Source organism: Phocoena phocoena, chromosome 8 (assembly GCF_963924675.1).
Source record: "Phocoena phocoena chromosome 8, mPhoPho1.1, whole genome shotgun sequence".
In the NCBI taxonomy this organism is placed as follows: Eukaryota; Metazoa; Chordata; class Mammalia; order Artiodactyla; family Phocoenidae; genus Phocoena; species Phocoena phocoena.
Genome location: NC_089226.1, coordinates 55,573,142 through 55,592,662, shown reverse-complemented (window position 1 = coordinate 55,592,662; position 19,521 = coordinate 55,573,142). Strand labels below are relative to the sequence as shown.

General features: G+C 52.2%; 1 protein-coding gene across 1 annotated transcript in view; it reads left to right on the top strand.

Annotated features, from left to right (window-relative positions):
- Positions 1-19,521, top strand: part of MYO7A (myosin VIIA) — a 102,653-nt gene that overhangs the window by 4,780 nt on the left and 78,352 nt on the right. The window contains exons 3-4 of the mRNA XM_065881628.1: positions 11,732-11,845; positions 15,809-15,961. Coding sequence (XP_065737700.1) covers positions 11,732-11,845; positions 15,809-15,961 — 267 coding nt within the window. The remainder of the gene's footprint in view (positions 1-11,731; positions 11,846-15,808; positions 15,962-19,521) is intronic.

The following is a 19,521-nucleotide window of genomic DNA, read 5'->3' as shown; positions in this document are numbered from 1 at the left end:
TTGGCAACGTATATATGTCCCAGATAGGGTAATTTAGACATGAGCTGGGGCAGGTCCAGACAGGATAGGGAGCCATGCTGGTGAGGGGGGCAGCATGCAGGGAGAAGAGACCTTGGGAAGAGGCTGCTGTGTAGGGCACAGGGCTGTGGCACAAGGAGCAGGCACAGGGCTCAGGGGAGGAGGTCAGACTTCCCCTGCTGGGTGGCATTCGCAGAGCATGAGCTCTTTCCCAGGCACCCTGCGGTAGGCTGGGCAGACCCATCATGTTGATGGTTTTGGGAGTAGGTGGGAGTGTCTGGAGGTTCCTAGTGTGCTGGAAGCCACCTCCTCCAGCCAAGTACTCACTCACCCACCCAGCAAAGTGACACTCAGCCCCTTCTCTGTACCGGGCAGGGCACAAAGGATACAGAGATAAATTGACTGCTCCCTGTCCTGGAGGAGTTTCCAGACCAGAGGGGGAGGCAGCTCCGAAACACAGCAAGGGTGCCCATGAGCAGAACTGTGATAGCAGGAGTCCTGGGGGTGGAGTAGGGTGGGAGGGAGTCTGGGGCTGGGGGAGGCTTCTGCCCCGCCTGCGGTACGGCAGGGTGGGGTGGTGATGTCAGGAAAGGCTCTGAGGCTGTCGTGGTAGCCCCTCACATACAGATGGGGGGCTGTGGTCTCAGGAGGAGGGACTTGCCCCACGTTGCAAGGCTAGCTGGTGCTTGTGAGAACCCAGAGAGCTGTGGTACGTGTGACCCGCTTCTTTAGGACCTCAGGGAAGTCTGCTGTGCTTCGGTAAGATGTGATTTCTGGCTCTGTGGTGAGGCCAGTGTAGGGACTAGATGTACTCTGCCCAGATTCCTGGATCAGAGTGAAGTTTGAAGATAAATCTGTGGACTGTTGATAACAGTTGGATTAAGTCTTTTATTAAAATATAACGTTCTTCTTTGTCTGTTGTAACAATTCCTGATTTAAAGTCCATTTTGTTTGATATTAGTACAGCCACCTCAGCTCTTTTTTGGTTACTGTTTTCAAGGAGTATATTTTTCTATCCTTTCACTTTCAACCTATTTGTGTCTTTGGATCTAAAGTGAGTCTCTTGTAGATAGCATATAGTTGGATCATGTGTTATTTTTTTTAAACCTTTTCTGCTGACCTCTACCTTTTAATTGGAGAGTTAAATTCATTTCCATTTAAAGACTTACTTCTGCCATTTTGCTGTTTTTTTATATGTCATGTCTTTCCCCTGTCAATTCCTCTGTAATGACATCTTTTTTTTAATTGAAGTATAGTTGATTTACAATGTTGTGTTAGTTTCAGGTGTACAGCAAAGTGATTCAGTTATATACATATATATATATATTTTTTTCAGATCCTTTTCCCTTATAGGTTATTACAAAATATTGAGTATAGTCCCCTGGGTTATACAGTAGGTACTTGTTGGTTATCTATTTTATAAATAGTAATGGGTATCTGTTAATCCCAAACTCCTAATTTATCCCTCCCCCCTTTCCCCTTTGGTTACCGTAGTTAGTTTGTTTTCTATGTCTGTGGGTCTATTTCTGTTTTGTATTTAAGTTCATTTTTATCTTTTTTTTTTTTTAGATTCTACTCTATGATGCCTTCTTTTGTGTTTGATTTTTCCCCCACTCTACTGTTTTGGTTCCCTTCTCATTCATTTCTCTCTCTTTCTCTCTCTCTCTCTCTCTCTCTCTCTCTCTCTATATATATATATATATATATATATATATATATTTTTTTTTTTTTTTTTTTTTTTCCCCTAGTAGTTACTCTGGGGTTTACAATTAACACTTTACATTTATAACAATCTAGTGAGGGTTAACACCAACTTAGCTTCAATAGTACATGAAAACTCTGCTCCTATACAGTTCCATCACTCTCTCTTTACAGTATTATTGTCAGAAATTACATCTTTATACACTGTGTGTCCATTAACTTAGATTTATAGTTGTTATTTTATGCATTTGTCTTTTAAATCACATAGAAAAAAAAGAAGTGACAAACCAAAAATAACAATAAGGCTGGCTCTTATATTTACCTTTGTAGTTACCTTACTGGGTTCTTTATTTCTTTGTATGGCATTGAGTTACTGTCTAGTGCCATTTAATTTTAGCCTGAAGGAATATTTTTGACATTTCTTGTAGAGCAGGTCTATTAGCTACCAACTCCCTCAGTTTTTGTTTATCTGGGAATGTCTTAGTTTCTCTTTCACTGTTGAAGAATATTCTTGCCACATACAGAATTCTTGTTGGAAATGTGTTTTTTCCCTTTCTGCATTTTAAATATATTATCCTACTGCCTTCTGGTCTCCATGGTTTCTGATGAGAAATCAGCAATTAATCATATTGAAGATCCTTCGTATATGATGAGTCACTTCTCTCTCACTGTTTTTAAGATTCTCTTTTTGTCTGTCTTTTGATAGTTTGATTATAATGTGTCTCAGTGAGGATCTTTTTGAGTTTATCCTACCTGGAATTTATTGAGCATTTTAGATGTGTAGATTCATATCTTTCATCAAGTTTAGGGAATTTGGGGGCATTATTTCTTCGAATATTCTTTCTACCTCTCTCTCTCCTCTCCCTCTGGGATTCCCATTGTGCATATATTGGTCCATTGGATGGTGTCCTGTAGGTTTCTTAGTCTCAGCTCATTTTTCTTAATCCCTTTTTGTTTCTGCTCCCTAGCCTGGATATCTCAGTTAAGCTATCTTTGGTTTGCTGATTCTTCTTTCTGCCCTTTCAAATCTGCTGTTGACCCCTCTAGTGAAATTTTCATATCAGTTATTGCACTTTTCAACTCCAGAATTTCTATTTGGTCCCTTTTTATAATTCCTGTCTCCTTATTGATAGCCTGTACTTGGTGAGATGTTGTTCTGGTTTCCTCCAGTTCTCTGAGCATATTTAAAACAGTTGATTAAAGTTTTTGTCTATTAAGTCCAGTGTCTCGGCTTCCTCAGGGAAAGATTCTATTAATTTCTTTTTTTCCTATGAATGGGCCATGTTTTCTTCTTTCTTTTCAGGTCTCATCGTTTTTTTTTTTGTTATTGTTGTTGAAAACTGGACATTTTGATTACTATAATGTGATAACTCCAGAAGTCAGATTCTCCCCCTCCTCAGGGTTTGTTGTTACTGCTTATTGTGAATTGTAATTTTGTTGAGTGACTTTTCTAAACTATTTTGTGTGTGTGTGTGTGTGTGAAGACTAGATTCTTTGTTGTGTGTGGTTCACTGAAGTCTCTAAAACCCCTGGAAAAAACAACAAAACAAATTTTTAAAATCTCAGACTTTGCAGTTGGGCTGTGTGTATGTTGGCGCATGACTTCAATGCTCAGTCAGGACATTTACAACTCTGACTTAGCCTTCACTCCCTGTCTGCATGGAGCTTGAGGTCAGTCAGAGGTGAGAGCTTAGGGTTTCTCATGCTTTTTCTGAACACTCGTCCAACCCTGGGTGTGTACGTGGTCTTCTAGATTCCCCAGTATATGCTGAAGCTTTTACAAAGCCCTTTTTCCCTGGCGCATCTCATTCCCCTGCCTTTCTTCCAGGCTTTTTGGAGTGTCTATTGTTTGCGCCAACTGATTATTTTTTTCCCCAGGTGGTAGTTCATTTGCCTTTGGATGTTTTTGACCAATGCCCTCCATAGCTACTTCTCTACCCTGGGGTCCCTAGTTAGGGAATAAAGACAAACCTTTAGCATTATTCCTTCAGGGGTCCCCCAGACAGGTTAAAACCATCAAAATTCTTTGATAACAAGGTCTGTTCTGCTCCCTCTGACCCCAAAAACCCACACCAGGGATACAGGCTGCCATCCTCAAGGTGGGGAGTGAGGGAGGATGGGTAGGTTAAAGTACCACAAAGCTCTCCTGTGGGGTTTCAGTCATCTTCCTCGTCCTTAAATGTTCAAATGGTTACTGTAAACCTTTGCATATTTTCTAGAGTTCCAGTAAAGTTGACTCTGACAATTTTTGCTATGTTTTTTGGTGTTTCTGTAGAGTTCTTGGCAGACTTCTCTACTCTTTGCTGATATCACTTGCTGATGACAACTGGTACAGTTATTTCCTGAAAGCTTTTCTGTTCCAGCTTGCTATGTATACTTGGATAGGTCCTTTTGCCCCTTCTGAACCCCAGTCTCCCCATATGTAATATGGGTGGCCAGAATTGGACCAGATGGTGGTATGGTGGAGGTGACAGCAGCACTATGGGTGTGAGGCATGAAGGGAGGAGAAAAGAAGGTAGTGAGGTGTGGGGACCAGGGGGCACATAGCTAAGTGGAGCCTTGGTGGCTAAGTGGGGGCAGGGAAGAGTATGGTGGAGGTGGAGCGTTCCTAGCAGAGGACTCAGCATAAGCAAAGGTAGGAGGCCCTGTCCTGTGTGGCCGGGCAGCAGGAGACAAGGCTGGGGGAGCAGTGAGCCCTGGCTCTGGGAGAGAGTCTGGTGTGATGCCAGAGTGGGTCCCAGGGGCATTAGACCTGCCTCCCAGACCTGGTGTGCAGCCACCTGCAGGGAAGGGACCTACTCCTAGACTTCATCTCAGGGGTGGCCTGGGTGCAGGGTGTTGAGTAGTGGGTCTGGGTCAGGGAGGGCCAGTCTCTCAGTACTTTACTAGGTCTCTCTCATGGGGCCTCTCTCCATCCACCAGACTTGTTTCACCATCTCTTCCTCCTTACCTCTGCTTCTCTGTGCTTTGCTGTTTTCTTTTCTGGAACACCCTTCTCCCTCATACCTGCCTAAATAATCACAACACCACAACAACATGACTTGCTCAGTTAATAATAACTAACACTCACACAGCATTTGCTCTAACAGGCACCGATCTGAGTGAGTTACACACGACCTGTTTAACCCTCACAAGCACCTAATGAGGTACTGTTATCCTGTTATCCGACAAATGAGAAAACAAAAGCACATGGGGGTTGAAGAACTTGCCCAAGATCACACAGCATGTGAATGGCCTTGTCATCATTGAACTGGTGTTGGGTCCAGAGTCCAATCTCATAGGAGCCATTCTATCCTGTCTCTCCAGGGTTAATCTGTCCCTTATCTGGTGGTACCATCCTTATCTGTGTCTGGGTTTGTCCACCCCCAGGCTGGAAGCTCTGAGGACGGTGTCCCCTAAGCTTTAGCCTGAGCCTGTGAAGGTTTTTGTTTTTTTTTTAATTTTAAAAATATTTATTTATTTTTGGCTGTGTTGGGTCTTAGTTGCAACATGCAGGATCTCTCGTTGCGGTGCGTGGGCTTCTCTCTAGTTGTGGCGTGCAGGCTCCAGAGCATGTGGGCTCTGTAGTTGTGGCATACGGGCTCTCTAGTTGTGGCTCTTGGGCTCAGTAGCTGAGGCGTGCTGGCTTAGTTGCCCTGCAGCACGTGGGATCTTAGTTCGTGGGATCTGACCAGGGATCGAACCCATGTCCCCTGCATTGGAAGGCGGAGTCTTAACTACTGGACCACCAGGGGAGTCCCTGTGAAGGTTTTTTAAATAGACAGATGGAAGGATGCCTGGAAGCCCAACTCTAGCACCTCCCTGGGTCTGAGGGTCTGGTTCCTGTCCCCACGGACTCTCCTAGGAGGGTGGGCAGGGGTAGGTGTGCTTGTTCTGGGCTTAACTCTGGAAAGGACCCCTTCTGAGAGCAGAGCCCCTGAGAGGGCACAGGAAATGGGTGGGAATCATTGCCAACAGTCATCTGTGTGCTGGGTGGCAGAGCGCTGGGTCCTCGAGGCTGGAAAAGGGGGGGGGGGCGTGTAGAAGGAAGCCCAGGTCCAGAGGGGCAGCTCCGAGTTCTGTGTGAGACATCACTGTCTCCTTCCTTGTCATTCCCTCTACTCCCCGCTGTGGTTTGCTCCTCTAGAACAGAAAGTTGGGTCTTCCAGGATTTCAGGCAACGCTGAGGGCCAAAAATGAGACCTTGAAGAGAGAATAGGAGAAAAGAGGGGAGAGGATAAAGATAAGTAGGGAGAGAGAAGGAGGCAGGTGTAGGAGGAGAGTCATAGGGCCTGGGCATTCCACACCTTCTGGATGGGACAGTGGCCACTGTGGCTTGCAGCCCAGCATGGACCCAGGCTGGCACCCAGTCCTGTGTGGCTGCCAGGACACAGGAGCCCAGCTTGGCACCCACTGTGGGGTGAGCTCTGAGCCATTAGGGGTGACTTGCTGTCCTGGGGAACAAGGGGACGCCCCTCCTTTAGGCCTCAGTGCCTCCTCTTTGACCTGGAGATCACCAGCTGGCTGGCCTCAGAGGCTGGGTGAGGACCAGAGACTCTTCCAGGGCTTTCCCCATAAAGTCCCCTCCCAACCTCAAGGCTTTTATCTGCCCTCATTCCCCAGAGGCAGCCAGTGGGCCAGAAAGATCTTTGACGCACCTTCCCTTTAGTCTTAAAAAATTTACGAAGTTTATTGTGTTCCACTCCATAACATCCCCACGTTTCTTTCCGCAGAAAACATACTGATTTTCTCCAAAACTGCGGTCAAGGTGAGGTTCCAGGTGCCTCGTTTTTGCCGAGGCCCCGCATCTCGTTTCCTGGGTGCCGTTCGCAGAGGTCCTGGTGAGGCGGGCCTGGAATCCCCGACGATGTTGGGTGTTGGGGTCGCGCCAGGATGGGAGGGGGCTGGGGCGGCGCGGGCGCCCCCTCCTCGTTCCCGCCAGCGGGCGTCACCTAAGCCGCCGTTGCCATGGGCCCGCGGCAGATGGCCGGGTTTAGGGTTCCCCGGCGGGCGGCGCGCACGGGATTAGGTGAATTAGGGAGCTAGAGACGTGTTGCCACCATAGCCGCCGCTAGGCCCTCCGCGCCATGGAGCCCCCTGCCCATCCCGCAGACCCCGCCAGCCCCGAGGACGCCGCTGACCCCGGCGACCCTGCCGAGGCGCGCGCCAAGCAGCCGGGCAAGTGGGCGCTGTTGCGTAGCCTGAACCAGGCGTTGAAGACATACGCGGTCCTGCCGGTGAGGCCCGGGTCGGGAGGGGGAGGACGCGCCCCGCGGACCCGGTCCTGGGCCTCGGTTTCCCCGCCTGTCTGGAGCCAGGCGGGCCGCAGGGTCGCAAAGCCCCAGGGTGCACGCACACCTGAGCCCTCTGGTGCCGCGCGGCCCTAGACGCCCGGCGGGAACTTGGCCCCCAGCTGCCCCTGCCTGGGCGCGGAGCTTGTGCAGCTGGAAAACGGGAGGTGGATGGGCCAGCGCTGGGAAGGGGCTTCCCTGCCCTTGCCCGGGTCCAGAGCAGGGGGTGACTCCAGGTGCACGGAGGGGGCTCGGGAAGACGTTTGTGGACTGGCTGACCGGCTGGTAGAAGGAAAGCATAGCCCGCGGGTCCCCTCCTCCACCGAAGATTAGCAACCAGACACTTCCTTGCTCACTGGCGCCCCTGGCAAGTCAGCTGGCCCATCTTTCTCACCTGTGAAAATGGGGCTAATGTAACCAATGTCCCGGAGTGACTATGAGGATAAGTGAGGGTGGGGGGAGTGTCCTGAGACAGACTCCTTTTCATTGCACAAACGGGGACTGAACCTCAGCCCCTGCCCCAGAGGAGGAAAGAGGCATGTAAGGCTAAGGCCCTGCGGGGAGTTGATATTGATCTGATCCTGGGCTCATGAGGGAAGGTGGGTGGACAGCAAAGACAACTTCCCTTTGCGTGGGTCTCTCATCTTCACAAGCACTGACTCCTTTCCTGTTAAGGTTGTTGAACTCTAAGGCTCAGAGAGACTGAAAGACTTACCCAGAGTCACACAGCGTTAGTGGCAGAACTGGGACCTGAACCCAGAACTCTTTACCTTGTGTTCATTGTGGATGTGGGCCAGCTTCCCTGGAGGAAGCCCCCACTACGGTTGTGGTGTACCCTTGAGAACATTTAGGCAAATCCATCTAGGAACTCACCGTTCTGGGGCTGGGAACCACTCAAAACTGACAGCAGAGAAGCTGGAACTTGCCCCAGGTTACACAGCCACACAGAGGCAGGTGTCTACACAAATGGAACTTTTGATTCCGGGTGAGGTCCCTAGTGGGGCACCCCTCACAGTGGAGTGGTAGGAATGGGGCCAGATACAGTCATGGGCTGCCTGGAATCCAGCTGTGGGGAGGGGCTGGTGGGGTTAGACCTGAGCCCAGTGCCCCTTTCCTCTCCTCCCCTCTCCTGCCCCTCAAAAAGGTGTCATGTTCTTTTACATCTTCCTTCCTCTGCTCCTTCCTTCATGCATCCAACGATTCCTGACCTGCCCTGTTTTGGGTTCAGGCTCTGCCCCTGCAGATGCTCACGGTCTCATCAGTCACTGATTTGATGAGTGACTATGGCCAAATCCCTTTCTCTCTTTCGGCCTCAGTTTCCTCATCTGTAAAATGGGGACCCTTACAACCCAGCTGCATTCTGATGCCCCAAGTACTTTCCATGGGACCATGGGAACTGTCCCCCTCAGAGGTTCTCAGGTCCCAGATTCCTCCCTGAAGCCTCTTAGCTGCCATTTTAGCCTCTTTCCTCGAGTTCAGACCAAGAGAAGAGAAAGTTAAGTCGCCACCCTCCTGGTGACAGTCCTAGGCTAGGAGGGTTCTAGACATTTCTGTTTGCTTTGCTGCCCTTAGCTGGAGCTTCCAGTTTGCCTTTTGGGTCCACAAACCATCTCCAGCCAGGGACCCTATCAGTGCTTCCTGTTCTGCTTGCAGAGCTGGGTTCAGGGTGGGGCCCAGGGGATGTAGGGAGAGAGCACTGAATTTGGAGTTTGCCAGGCGTGGGCTTCATTCCCAGCTCTACCACAAAACACCCGTGTGACCTTGGACATGTTTCTTGACCTCTTTGAGGAGATGAAGTAGAGAGAGAATGCCCTGCCTAAGCGTTGTCATAAGGTTCAATGAGACAGTTAATTACAGGGAAGCATGTAAGTCACTACCTGGCCTGTTGCAGGGGTATTGAGTTTGCATAGAGCAATGTCCTGGTGCCACTGCCCGCCACCGCTGGCCTCTGGGAATCAGGTAGTCTCTCTCTTTCTCTCTCTCACACACGAACTCTGTCACATGCTCCCTCTTACCTACTCACACACACGCTCACATACACGCTGTTTCACATTCTGATTCTCTGTCTCACTGAGAGAAGAACTGTTTCTCTATGTTTGGTTCTGGGGAGTCACCAATGGAAGACTCAGACCAGCCCTGCCCTCACGGGGCTGCAGGCTAGCGGGGAGTGGACACCCATGGTGATGACCCAGAGTGGTGCTGGCTGTTAAGGGGCAAGTCCAGGGGCCCCGAAGACTGGAGGAGAGCCTGTGTTCTTTACACAGCAGCCAGGGGAAGTTTTGAAAATGTAAATCCATCATGCCTTTCTCTCCTGCTTTAAAACCTTCCAGTGGCTACTTGTCCTACTTAAAAGAAAGTCCAACGTCTGTCCATGGCTCCCAGGGCCCTGTGTGCCCTGGTGCTGCCCGTATCCTCCAAGCGCCCCCTCATCTAGCTCCAACCTGGGCTGGCCCTTACTAGGCCCTCTGCTTTCCCCTCTGTTCACTGCTCTGGCCCCAGGGTCTGGAGTGAAACTGGCCCACAGCGGACCCTCCACAGATATGTACTGAATGAATGAACTAACTCTTTAGGAATTGGGGAGGAGGTAGAAGGTGCGGCAGTGAGGAGAGGCCAGGGAAGAGTTGCTATTTGCTTTGGGTGTCCACTCAGTGGAAAGGTGGAGTGAGATTGGGGGCAGTTGGAACAGAACAGCCTGAGCAGGTGTGTGTCAGGTGGTCCTGGGCTGGCGCTTAGAGAGGGCGAGGAGTGTGGCCAGAAGCACATCTTGGACTTGGGACTAAAGCAGTCGTGAGGATTAAATGGGAAGCAGTCATGCAGCCTGGGCACACAGTAGATGCTCAGCAAACGCATGAGTTCTCCTCCCATCCCAGATGCTCTCCAATTTTTCTCACGTTCTCTGGGAGACAGCTTGGGTTTGAAGCTAGCCTGTTTCTAACATGTGCTAACCTCCCATGAAGTGAAGGCCCATAATGGCGGCTGTGGCTGAAAAGTAGTTGGTTCTGATGGGAACAGGAGGAGGCTGAAACAGTGAAGAGTTGGCCTTGGGACTCACCAAGCCCACGCCTCACTGAGGCATGTGGAAACTGAAGCTCAAAGAGGTTAGCGATTTACTGGAGGCCAAGTGGGTCCTGGATCCCAGTCTCATAGCCCAGAGCTGTTTCCCCTGGGCCATCCCCATGGGCTTATTTCATTGTGAATCAGTTTTAGCAACTGTTATGCTTTTAACTTCCGCTTGATAGGAAGTTATATTTTTATTAGGATGTCTAAGTTCTCTTACCCTTCTGGGGAACTTGGGAACCACCCCAAAAAAATACTCTTATTAAGATTAGAATAAGGGCTTCCCTGGTGGCACAGTGGTTGAGAGTCCGCCTGCCAATGCAGGGGACATGGGTTCGTGCCCCGGTCCGGGCGGATCCCACATGCCGCGGAGTGGCTGGGCCTGTGAGCCATGGCCGCTGAGCCTGTGCGTCCGGAGCCTGTGTTCTGCAACAGGAGAGACCACAACAGTGAGAGGCCCGCGTACCGCAAAAAAAAAAAAAAAAAAAAAAAAAAAAAAAAAAAAGATTAGAATAAAATTCAAACTTTTACCTCCAGGCCAATGAGAGTCTATGAGTCCTGAATCTTGCCCATCTCTCTCTCTCATCAGGTCCTGCAACAACCACCTCTTTGCGGTTCCTTCCTGCCTCAGGGCCTTTGCACTTATCATTTCCGCTGCCCAGATTTCTACCCTTGCTCTTTCCTAGCCTGACTGCTTTTCGCCCTTCAGGTCTCAGCTCAGAGGTTTCCTTCATAGAGTGGCTTCTCCGGCGAATGAGTCTCCGGTTGGCCGGCTCTGTCTTTCTCCAGCGTTGGTGTGCTCACTTCCATCACAGCACTACCGCCATCCCAAGTGACCGTGTACTTGCTCAGTTGTTTGTTTTCTGTCTCCTCCCAACTAGAATGTGGGCTCCATGCTCACTGCTCGATCCCCAGCATTTAGATCCCTCAGTGCCTTGTACCCAGTATGTGCTCAGTACACGCATGTTGAATGCATCAGTGCTGAGAGTGGTTGTTCTAAGTCCAGTTTCCGACTCTGGGTTGTAGATTTGGCTTCTGTGAACCCTTACTGAGCGTGTAGTGGGAGCCAGGCCTTTTGCTGAACGCTGCAGGGGACACAAATAGAATGCTCCCCTGGCCCCAGATCGGGATGTCCCCACAAGCCAGGAGACAGTGTGGCTGAGAGCAATGCCCACATATATCACGGGGCCTGGCACAGAGCAGCATCACTGCAGGGAAGCCATAACTGTGACTGTGGGTGTTGACCAAGGAGGTGACAGAGGCTGTTTGAATGTCCTGGGGGTACGCCTCCTTTAGGACAGAGGGGAAGTGTTTCTGCCTAAACTTCAATGAGTCTGCTGTACATGTGTGGGATGTAGCGTCTTGGGGAGAGGTCAGGGCTTTGGACAGGCCTGGGCTTGAAGCTGCCCAGCTGTGTGGTGTTGGCTCTTCCCCTCTCTGAGCCTCTGCTTACTCATTATAAATTGGGGACAGTAACAGCTGCCCCAGAGGAGGGATTGATGACACTACATCGTGCCCAGCCCAGGGCCTGGCACCATGGCTTCCACAGTGCCAGTTCCCTTCTCTTCCCTCTTCTGTGGTTGGCACAAGGGCCTCTGGTGGTGGAGGGGTGGGCACAGGACTGCTTGGAAGGAGTACCTGATCCCCCTCCCTGCTCACCTGGCCTGGGCCTCTCTCACCCACAGGGGGACTATGTCTGGATGGACCTGAGATCCGGGCAGGAGTTTGATGTGCCCATCGGGGCAGTGGTGAAGCTCTGTGACTCTGGGCAGATCCAGGTGGTGGACGATGAAGGCAATGTGAGTAGCCCGCTGCCACCCCGCCCCCAGGCCTTGGGGGGGACACAGGCTGACAGGTGACCTGCCTCAGGGGGATGGAGGCAGTGCCTGTGCCCCGCTTCTGCCTCTCAGAACTCCCTTCCCCCATGGAGCTTTCCCCATCACCCCCATGGGAGGGAGCCTCCCCTTCTGCCCCAGGCTACCTGTTCTAGTTCCACCAGCACTTCAGTCCATTCTGCCTGGTATTAGAAATGTGTGTCTGTGTGGGCATACCGGTGTGTACAGTGGGGCAGGGGGTGGCACCGGGCTGGGAGCTCCTCAGGTACAGGGGTGCTTTCGGGTCAGACAGACTGGATTCAAATCCCATCCTGCCCACTTGCTAGCTATGCAAACTTGGCCAAATCTCTTTCCCTTCTGAACCCTCTCAGGGTTATTGATTCATATGTGAGATCACACGTGAATGCCTCAGAAGAGGGTGAGGGGTCTGAAAATGCCCGCTCTCGTTCTGTGGGGTTATGGCATCACACGAATTCACTGTCCACCCTGACGCTGCCCTGGAATTAGTCTAACAGTTGAATGCTTTATCTCTTGTGGCCCTGAAGAAAAGGGTCACAGGAAGTGTAAGTTTGATAGACAGTGAGAGTGGGGCCTTGGGGAGGGAAGAAAAGGTCTTAAGTCAGGGTCCTGCCTTAGAGAACGTGGCCCTGAGGAGGGCCCAGAGGGGAAGCCTGGGAACTCTGGACATGTGTGCACGTGCATGGCATGTGTGTATGCGGCAGGGGCACATGTACAGCTTAGTGGGGACATGGAGGACGAGAGAGATTAGGTTCCACCGTAATCTGGGTTGTGCCTGATGGTGTGGCCGGCGCTGGGGGCATAGAGACAGTCCCCATCTTAGCCTCTTAGTTTGATGGGGGTGAAAGAGGGTGCAGTGACTTGGAGAAGAAGGCTCTGTTGAGGGCCAGGGGAGGGCTCAGGACGCTGGAGGCCTGGTACTGAACGTGGAGGAGGCAGGGGCATCACTGTTACCCTGCAGCCCCCAGGGATACCCGCCTTGGGGTTTGCAAAGCCCTTTGACCGATGTTCTATCTTTAGGTCCTCACAGTGTCTGTGAAAGGCAGGGAGGACAGCAACTGTTACCCCAAGGTGAAACTGGAGTCCAGAGAGGGACCCTCAGGACGAGTCACACAGCTAGTGAATGATGGTGCTGGGGTCAGGATCCGGGACTTCTGGGTTCTGTGTGGGAGTTTCCTCTCCCAGCATCTCAGTGGCAGCTTTAGAGCTCAGGTTCTGTTAACCACACTTTTGTCCCCTGAGCTTTGGAAGTGGAGTGCCTGCAATGTCATTCCAGAGGCTCCAGTTCCAGGGCCTTCCAGGAAGCCCCTGTGAGGTTGCAGCCTCAGAAGGGGGACACGGATTTGGCTGGCAGCACACACAGGCCCACAAGCTAGCCTGGACCCCCCGGGTGGGGCCCAGGGACTCTGCCTGCAGGCTTGAGTTTCATCTGGGTCATGTTGCATGTCAGATGGTGTCCCATAACTGTGTCACCGGACCCCAGAGGTCCCCTCCCACTTGCCCCCTGAGAACAGGGGCTGCAGAAGGGGGAGGGATGTGGCTGGCTGGCTGGGAGCAGGTTAGGGGGCTGGGTTTGCTTCCGTGGCATTGGGCCCCTAGCGGCTTCTGGCCTCCCCTTTCACCAGCCTTTCCTACTCCCACTCTCTCCCCCCACCCCACCTCCAGGCCACCATCTTTGAGCCCTCTGTCTGCCCACAGACTCCCTCAGCTTGAGGGCAGGGACCAGGTGGATCACATCTGGTTCCCCAGAGCACAACAAAAGGCCTCCCAGAGAAGGTCCTCTGTAAAGACCTGCTGAATGGATGGAAGGGTCATGGTTCCGTCCTCGCTGGAGTCCTCAGGCTCTGCTTTCGTCCAAGCTGTTCTCGTTGGCAGATGTACCCCTCCTTCCCTTCCTCTACAGAGCAGGTGGTCCTTGCCTCTCTGAGCTCAGTGCCAGGCCAGCTCTTTCCCAAATGTGCCCCCAGGCCCTAGAATTGGCCATGTTCCCTCTCTGTCTCTCGCTGGTATGCCTTCAGGACCAGGCCTCAGTTTCTGCCCTGGTTACACTTTGATCTGTGCTGTAGGTGTCTGTGGACGTTGACCTGAGCGCTGCTGACCTCAGCCGGGCGACCTTCCATGCAGGAAAGGGGCGGGGAAAGGCTCAGCTCTGCCATCTAACTGAGCACGCCACTTTACCTCTCCAATGTGACTCCTCGCTGTAAAACGGGACTGGTAATTCCATGATGAGATGTTAAGAGAAACAAATGAGAACATACATCTCTTTTGCAACAAAAACTGGAAAACATTAAAGTGATAATACCCAGCACTGGTTGAGCAATTATCAGGCACCAGTGCTTTTTAGACCTGGCAGGAGTGAAACAGAGGTTGGCCATTATTGTGTCAATTAACCCTCCCAACATCTCCAAGAAAAAGGGATTGTCAATCTCATTCCCATTTCATAGATGAGGTTGTAGAGGTTCAGGAAAGCAAAGTGATGTGCACAGGGCTACAGGTCTTACAGTGGCTGAGCCACCTCTTAACTCTGTGCGGAAGTGTCTCGGGGAGGAATTATGGGACCAGAGGCTGGGGTCGAGCGGGGAAGGCAGACAGCCTGCCCAACGTCCTCTCCCCTCTGGCCCATTCCAGGGCTTAGGACCGAGTCAGGGAAAGGGAATTTTCCAATTGGATCAGCTTTTATCAAGAAATAGGGTGGGAGAGAGGAATGTTCCACACGGGATTGGAAAGTCGGCAGGTTCTTTGATCTCACCACCAGGCGCATTCATGTCAGGGCTGTCTGAGGGCCTGACCTGGAATGTAATGCCCTGGCCCAGGAGGTGCCATGAAATGCCAGGGAAACTGGAGTCATGAACAATCTCTGGCCTGCCCCTCACCTCTCTGAGGGCCGTGGTCCTCTGATCCTATTTTCTCATGTGACGTGAGGGGGCTGCAATAGGGGACTTCTGGGGTCTCTCCATGACTAGGACTCTGCTTTTAATTCAGACTGGTTCCTAGTAGTCCCCAGCCGGCCATCTGTCTCATCGGGGATCCCCTGCCACGTCATTTGTGCCCGGCCTCTATATGAGGCACTGTGAACCAGGCGTATAGCAGACATGGAACCAGCCTTGGGGAAAACTGAGGGGTCAGGGCCAGAACTGCGCTCCGACAGTGGCAGTGACCATTGCCTTGCAATGGGAGACCTAGGGTATGTGGGAGACCAGAGGAGGCATCGACCCCAGCCTGGGGAACCAGTCAGCTTTCTGCCTGGTCCTGAGGCTCCCAGGGTTCCGGCATTTGGGAACAAGGAGGGGGCCCCAGAGGGCTTTGGAGGCTTGACTCAGGTTGTATGTAGCCACACTGCAGAGCACAGGAGAGATTCTCACTTCTCTGAGAAGCTGGGGCTGTGAGTAGAGGGTGCTGGAGACCACCTGGGGGAGGCCAGAGGAAACCTCGGCTTCACAAACTTGTTGAAAGAACAAAGGCTATTGCCCAGATGTGCAACCATCTGCCCCCCGTGGCAGCAGGAAATATTGCACTATCTGAATAATTCTTGTGCCTTTGTTTATCGGAGTTTGGATTTGAAGCCAAGTCTGTCTAACTCCAGTGATTACACTTTCCACTCCATCCTGTAAGGTGACTGGAGAGACTAATCCCCTTTATGACAACCATGAGGTAGGGCCAAAATCCCTGCCATGCCCACCTCTTAGGTCTGCAGAGAGAATCCCCTAAGAGGAGGAAGAGTGGTCCATGAAGGGTAGGGGTGGGCGCTAACATCCTCACAGATGTTAGAAATGATAGTGTTTGGCTGCAGGAGAGGCCCTTATGGGGTCGCAGGTACCCGGGGTTCCCGCCCCTCCCGGGACTCTTCTCTAGCAAAGTGCAGCCAGGAGGACGCAACTCGCTTACGTTAGCCCCTGTGCCTCCCCGCAGGAACACTGGATCTCCCCGCAGAATGCCAGGCACATCAAGCCCATGCACCCCACGTCGGTCCACGGCGTGGAGGACATGATCCGCTTGGGGGACCTCAACGAAGCTGGCATCCTGCGCAACCTGCTCATTAGATACCGAGACCATCTCATCTACGTGAGTGCCGCCCCGCCTGCCAGCAGCCCCGCCCACTTTCAGTCCCTCTGACTTGCAGCCAGCCCCGCCCAGCCTCTGCAGCTGGCCACTGGGGACCAGGGACTCAGCCCATGCCCACAGCCGCTCGGGTCTGTGGCTCATCCTCTCTTTTGGGCTCTGGCTTGTGTGGTCTGTGATTGGAGAACTGGGAGGTTTTTTTCTAAAGGTTCATGTGCCTCCGTAGGGCTGAAACCGCCGGGAGGCCAGACCAGGGAGGGGACGGTGACAGGCTCAGTGCTTTGCCCAGAGATGGGGGATCTGCTGCTCTCCCTGGGTTTGCTGTGGGGTCAGGACCTGCCACGGGTCCTTAAGGTCAAGAGGGGATGGGTTGGAAGTCTGTGTCCTCTTGAAGGGGATGGAGGATGGACATGCTCCTTGATTCCCCAAACCCTTGAAATTAGAACCAGTCATACACACACCCGCACACTCCCCCACCCTGAAACTCAAGAGGACACATAAAGAGCATCTCACTCAGCCAGGAGTGAGCTGATCCCAAGAGGTGAGCTGAGAGACCATGAGAACAAGAAGGGCCCATCAAGATCATTTAGTCTAGAGATTCTCACACTTTCTGGCCTCAGGAATGCTTTATGTTCTTAAAAATTATTGAAGACCTCAAAGAGCTTTTGTTTATGTGGGTTGTATCTATTGATATTTAACATATTAGAAATTTAACTGAGACATTCAAAAGTAACCACAAAAAATCCATTACAGGATAATGTATTTTTATGAAAAATAACTATATTTGCCAACATAAAACAATTAGTAAGAAGAGGGGCATTGTTTTATATTTTTTTCAAATATTTTTAGTATCTGACTTAATAGAAGACAACCCGATTCCCGTATCTGCTTTACATCCAGACTGGTGTGATATTGTTTTGGCTGAAGTGTATGAAGAAAATCTGGCCTCACAGATATGGAGGTGGAGAAGACAAAACCTTATGGACTTCCTGAAAGGGTCTCTGGGACCCTCAGGGGTCTTTGGACCACACTCTGAGAACTGCTGACCTAGTCCCATTTTACAGACAGGGAAACTTAGGCTCTATAAGGCTTAGCCAGGCCCAGAGCTGTGTGCCCAAGCAGCTCAGGGGTGAAGGAAGCTGTGGGTGTACGTACAACAAGGAGAGAGCAGGAGGGAGCCCCCTGAGCCAGGTCCCCAGGCTGGGCATGCTCAGGGCAGGCGTGGGGTGATAAGTGCCTGAGAGATGTGCGGAGCTGGTTCCGCAGGGTCTGTAGGAGTGAGGTCTCACTCCTGGGTCACTTCCTGACCGCTGGTGGAGATGGCGTTCAGAAGGGGCACTTCATGAACAGAAGGCCTGAGGCAGGGCCGTGCCAAGTGAGTGATTTGTCAGGACTGTGAAGGGGAGCCAGGGAGACAGAGCTGGGAGCGTCTGAGGGAACCTGAGGAAGCACAACAGGGAACTCTCGGGCCCTCAGAAGTCCTGGATTTGTGGTGCCTCAGCTGCTCGGGAGGCCCTCTGCCAACCTCCCCACTCTGGGTCCTTCTGTAGCTTTGAGCTCCCAAGAAGAGGCTGTGCTTGGGCCCTTGACGTACGTTGACTGCATTGGCACAGCAAGCAGCTTTCTCAGGGAGACCCTTAGTACCGACAAAGCCCCTCTCACTCCTTTCCTCACCCAGGGGGCAGGGCACAGTGGCACCTCCAGATGTGAGCAGTGTCACCTAGACAATGGTGGGGGGGAGCTAGGACTTGAGCCCAGGCCAGAGATATCCCATGGGACCCACGGGTGTCTGCACCCCAGTTCTTGGCGGTTCCCTCCTCCCTCCTCTCTCTGGACAGCAGGTGGACACAGGATGGTCCGGGGGCTCTCCATGGCCATCCACCCAGGCCTGGGTGGAGTCTGACACTTGGGTCTGGAGGTGAGTGGGAGCCTGCCTACTTGCCTGCCCAGGGAGGCCACTGCAGAACTGACGTCCTGACACAATCTCCTTTCGGGGAGGAGCTGAGTGAGGTGGGAGTTGTTTCCACCAGGGACCCCGCGGACAATGTCTAAGAATAATTCAGAGGCATGTAGCTGGTTATTTTGCACGTAGTTTAGTGATCCTGCCGGCAAACTGGTTCTCTGTAAGTGAGGGAGTCAGTCGGTAGACTGAATCAAAGAACAAAGGCAAACACAGGATTCAAAAGGGAGAGAGGAGGACAAAACTTTAGAGAGTCCAAGATCAGTGAATCCTGTTTGTGAAATTTTGAGGGTAGACTGGCAGCCGGCAGAGAAATCAGCCTGAACATTAAGCCTTACTTAGGTTGACTGTGGGATCAAAGAAAAGAATTCTAGAGGTTTGTGGATTCTCCAGAGAACGCTGAGATCTGCACCATTTACCTCATTAGAAGTTTCACTAGTAGCCTTTCTGACTGATTTTTGGGTGAGGGTGGGAGGGCATGGGGGTGGAGCCCACACGAGGTGTCTGAGCTGTCTTTCTCCTTCAGAGACTCATGGCTGGAAGTCAAGTCGTGGCGCCTGGAAGGTGCCCAGCTTGGATAGTCTGTGGGCCCGAGATGCTGGGTGTCTGTTGGTCTGGGGAGCTGTGCGCCACAATTGTAGGGCTCAATAGTCAGCTCAAATGACTCGCTGACTCTATGATTCTGTGACTGGGTGCGTGAAGTAGGATTAGAGCAGGGCTTTGAAGAAGCAGCCAGGCCATTGTCCCACCCAGAAACCATACCTGTCCCTAACCATGGCAACCCCTGGTCACTTCATGGCTTGGGTTACCCTGGGCACACCCCCATGCACCCAGGATTTCCTCAGATTACCACAGCCACTCACAGCCTTTGGCCCAGAGGACGCTCTGTCCCTGACTGTCTGCCCAGGGCTTGCCTGCTCCAGCTGGCCTGGCCCCAGGTGCGTGAGGGACAGCACCCCAGGGCCGTAAGTCAGCCCGAGGCACCGTACATGGAGCAGAGCCTTCAGAGGACACCTAGCAACCTCTCACTGGGTGGTCCCAGAGGCCAGGGGTTGTCCCTGGGTCTTGCGGGCAACAGGTGGCGGGGCTGATGCTGAACATGGGCTGGAGCCCTGGTCTGGGGGCTGGGGGGCCTGGATCCAGGTCTTGACAGGTTGCCTTTAGGGAGTCCCTACCCATTTCTGGTCTCAGCCGTCCCTTTGGCACAATGGGGTGGGTGCCTCTGTGACACTGGGAAGGTGTATGTGTCTAAGATGTATGTCTTGGTCTCCATGGTCTGCTAAGGGAGAGGCCCCAGGGCTAGCAGGCCCGGAGGCTTCCTGGAGGAGGTGGATTCCTACCATATCACCTGGGGTGTGTCTCTGGCCCAAGAGAGGCTCCTTGATCTCCACCTGGGGACTTGGGGGCCCCTAGGGACCTGTGTGCTGTGTCCTTGGCTTGGGAATAATCCTTATCTCTTCCCTACTCCAGCCCATGGGCCCACAGGGCAGGCTTTATTACTGGAGAAGAGGCCTGTGCTGGGTAGTTGGACATTAACTCTCTGCTGACCATGAACACTTGGAGAGACAGAGCCAGAGGGCCTCAGGGAGCAGTGCCTAGAACC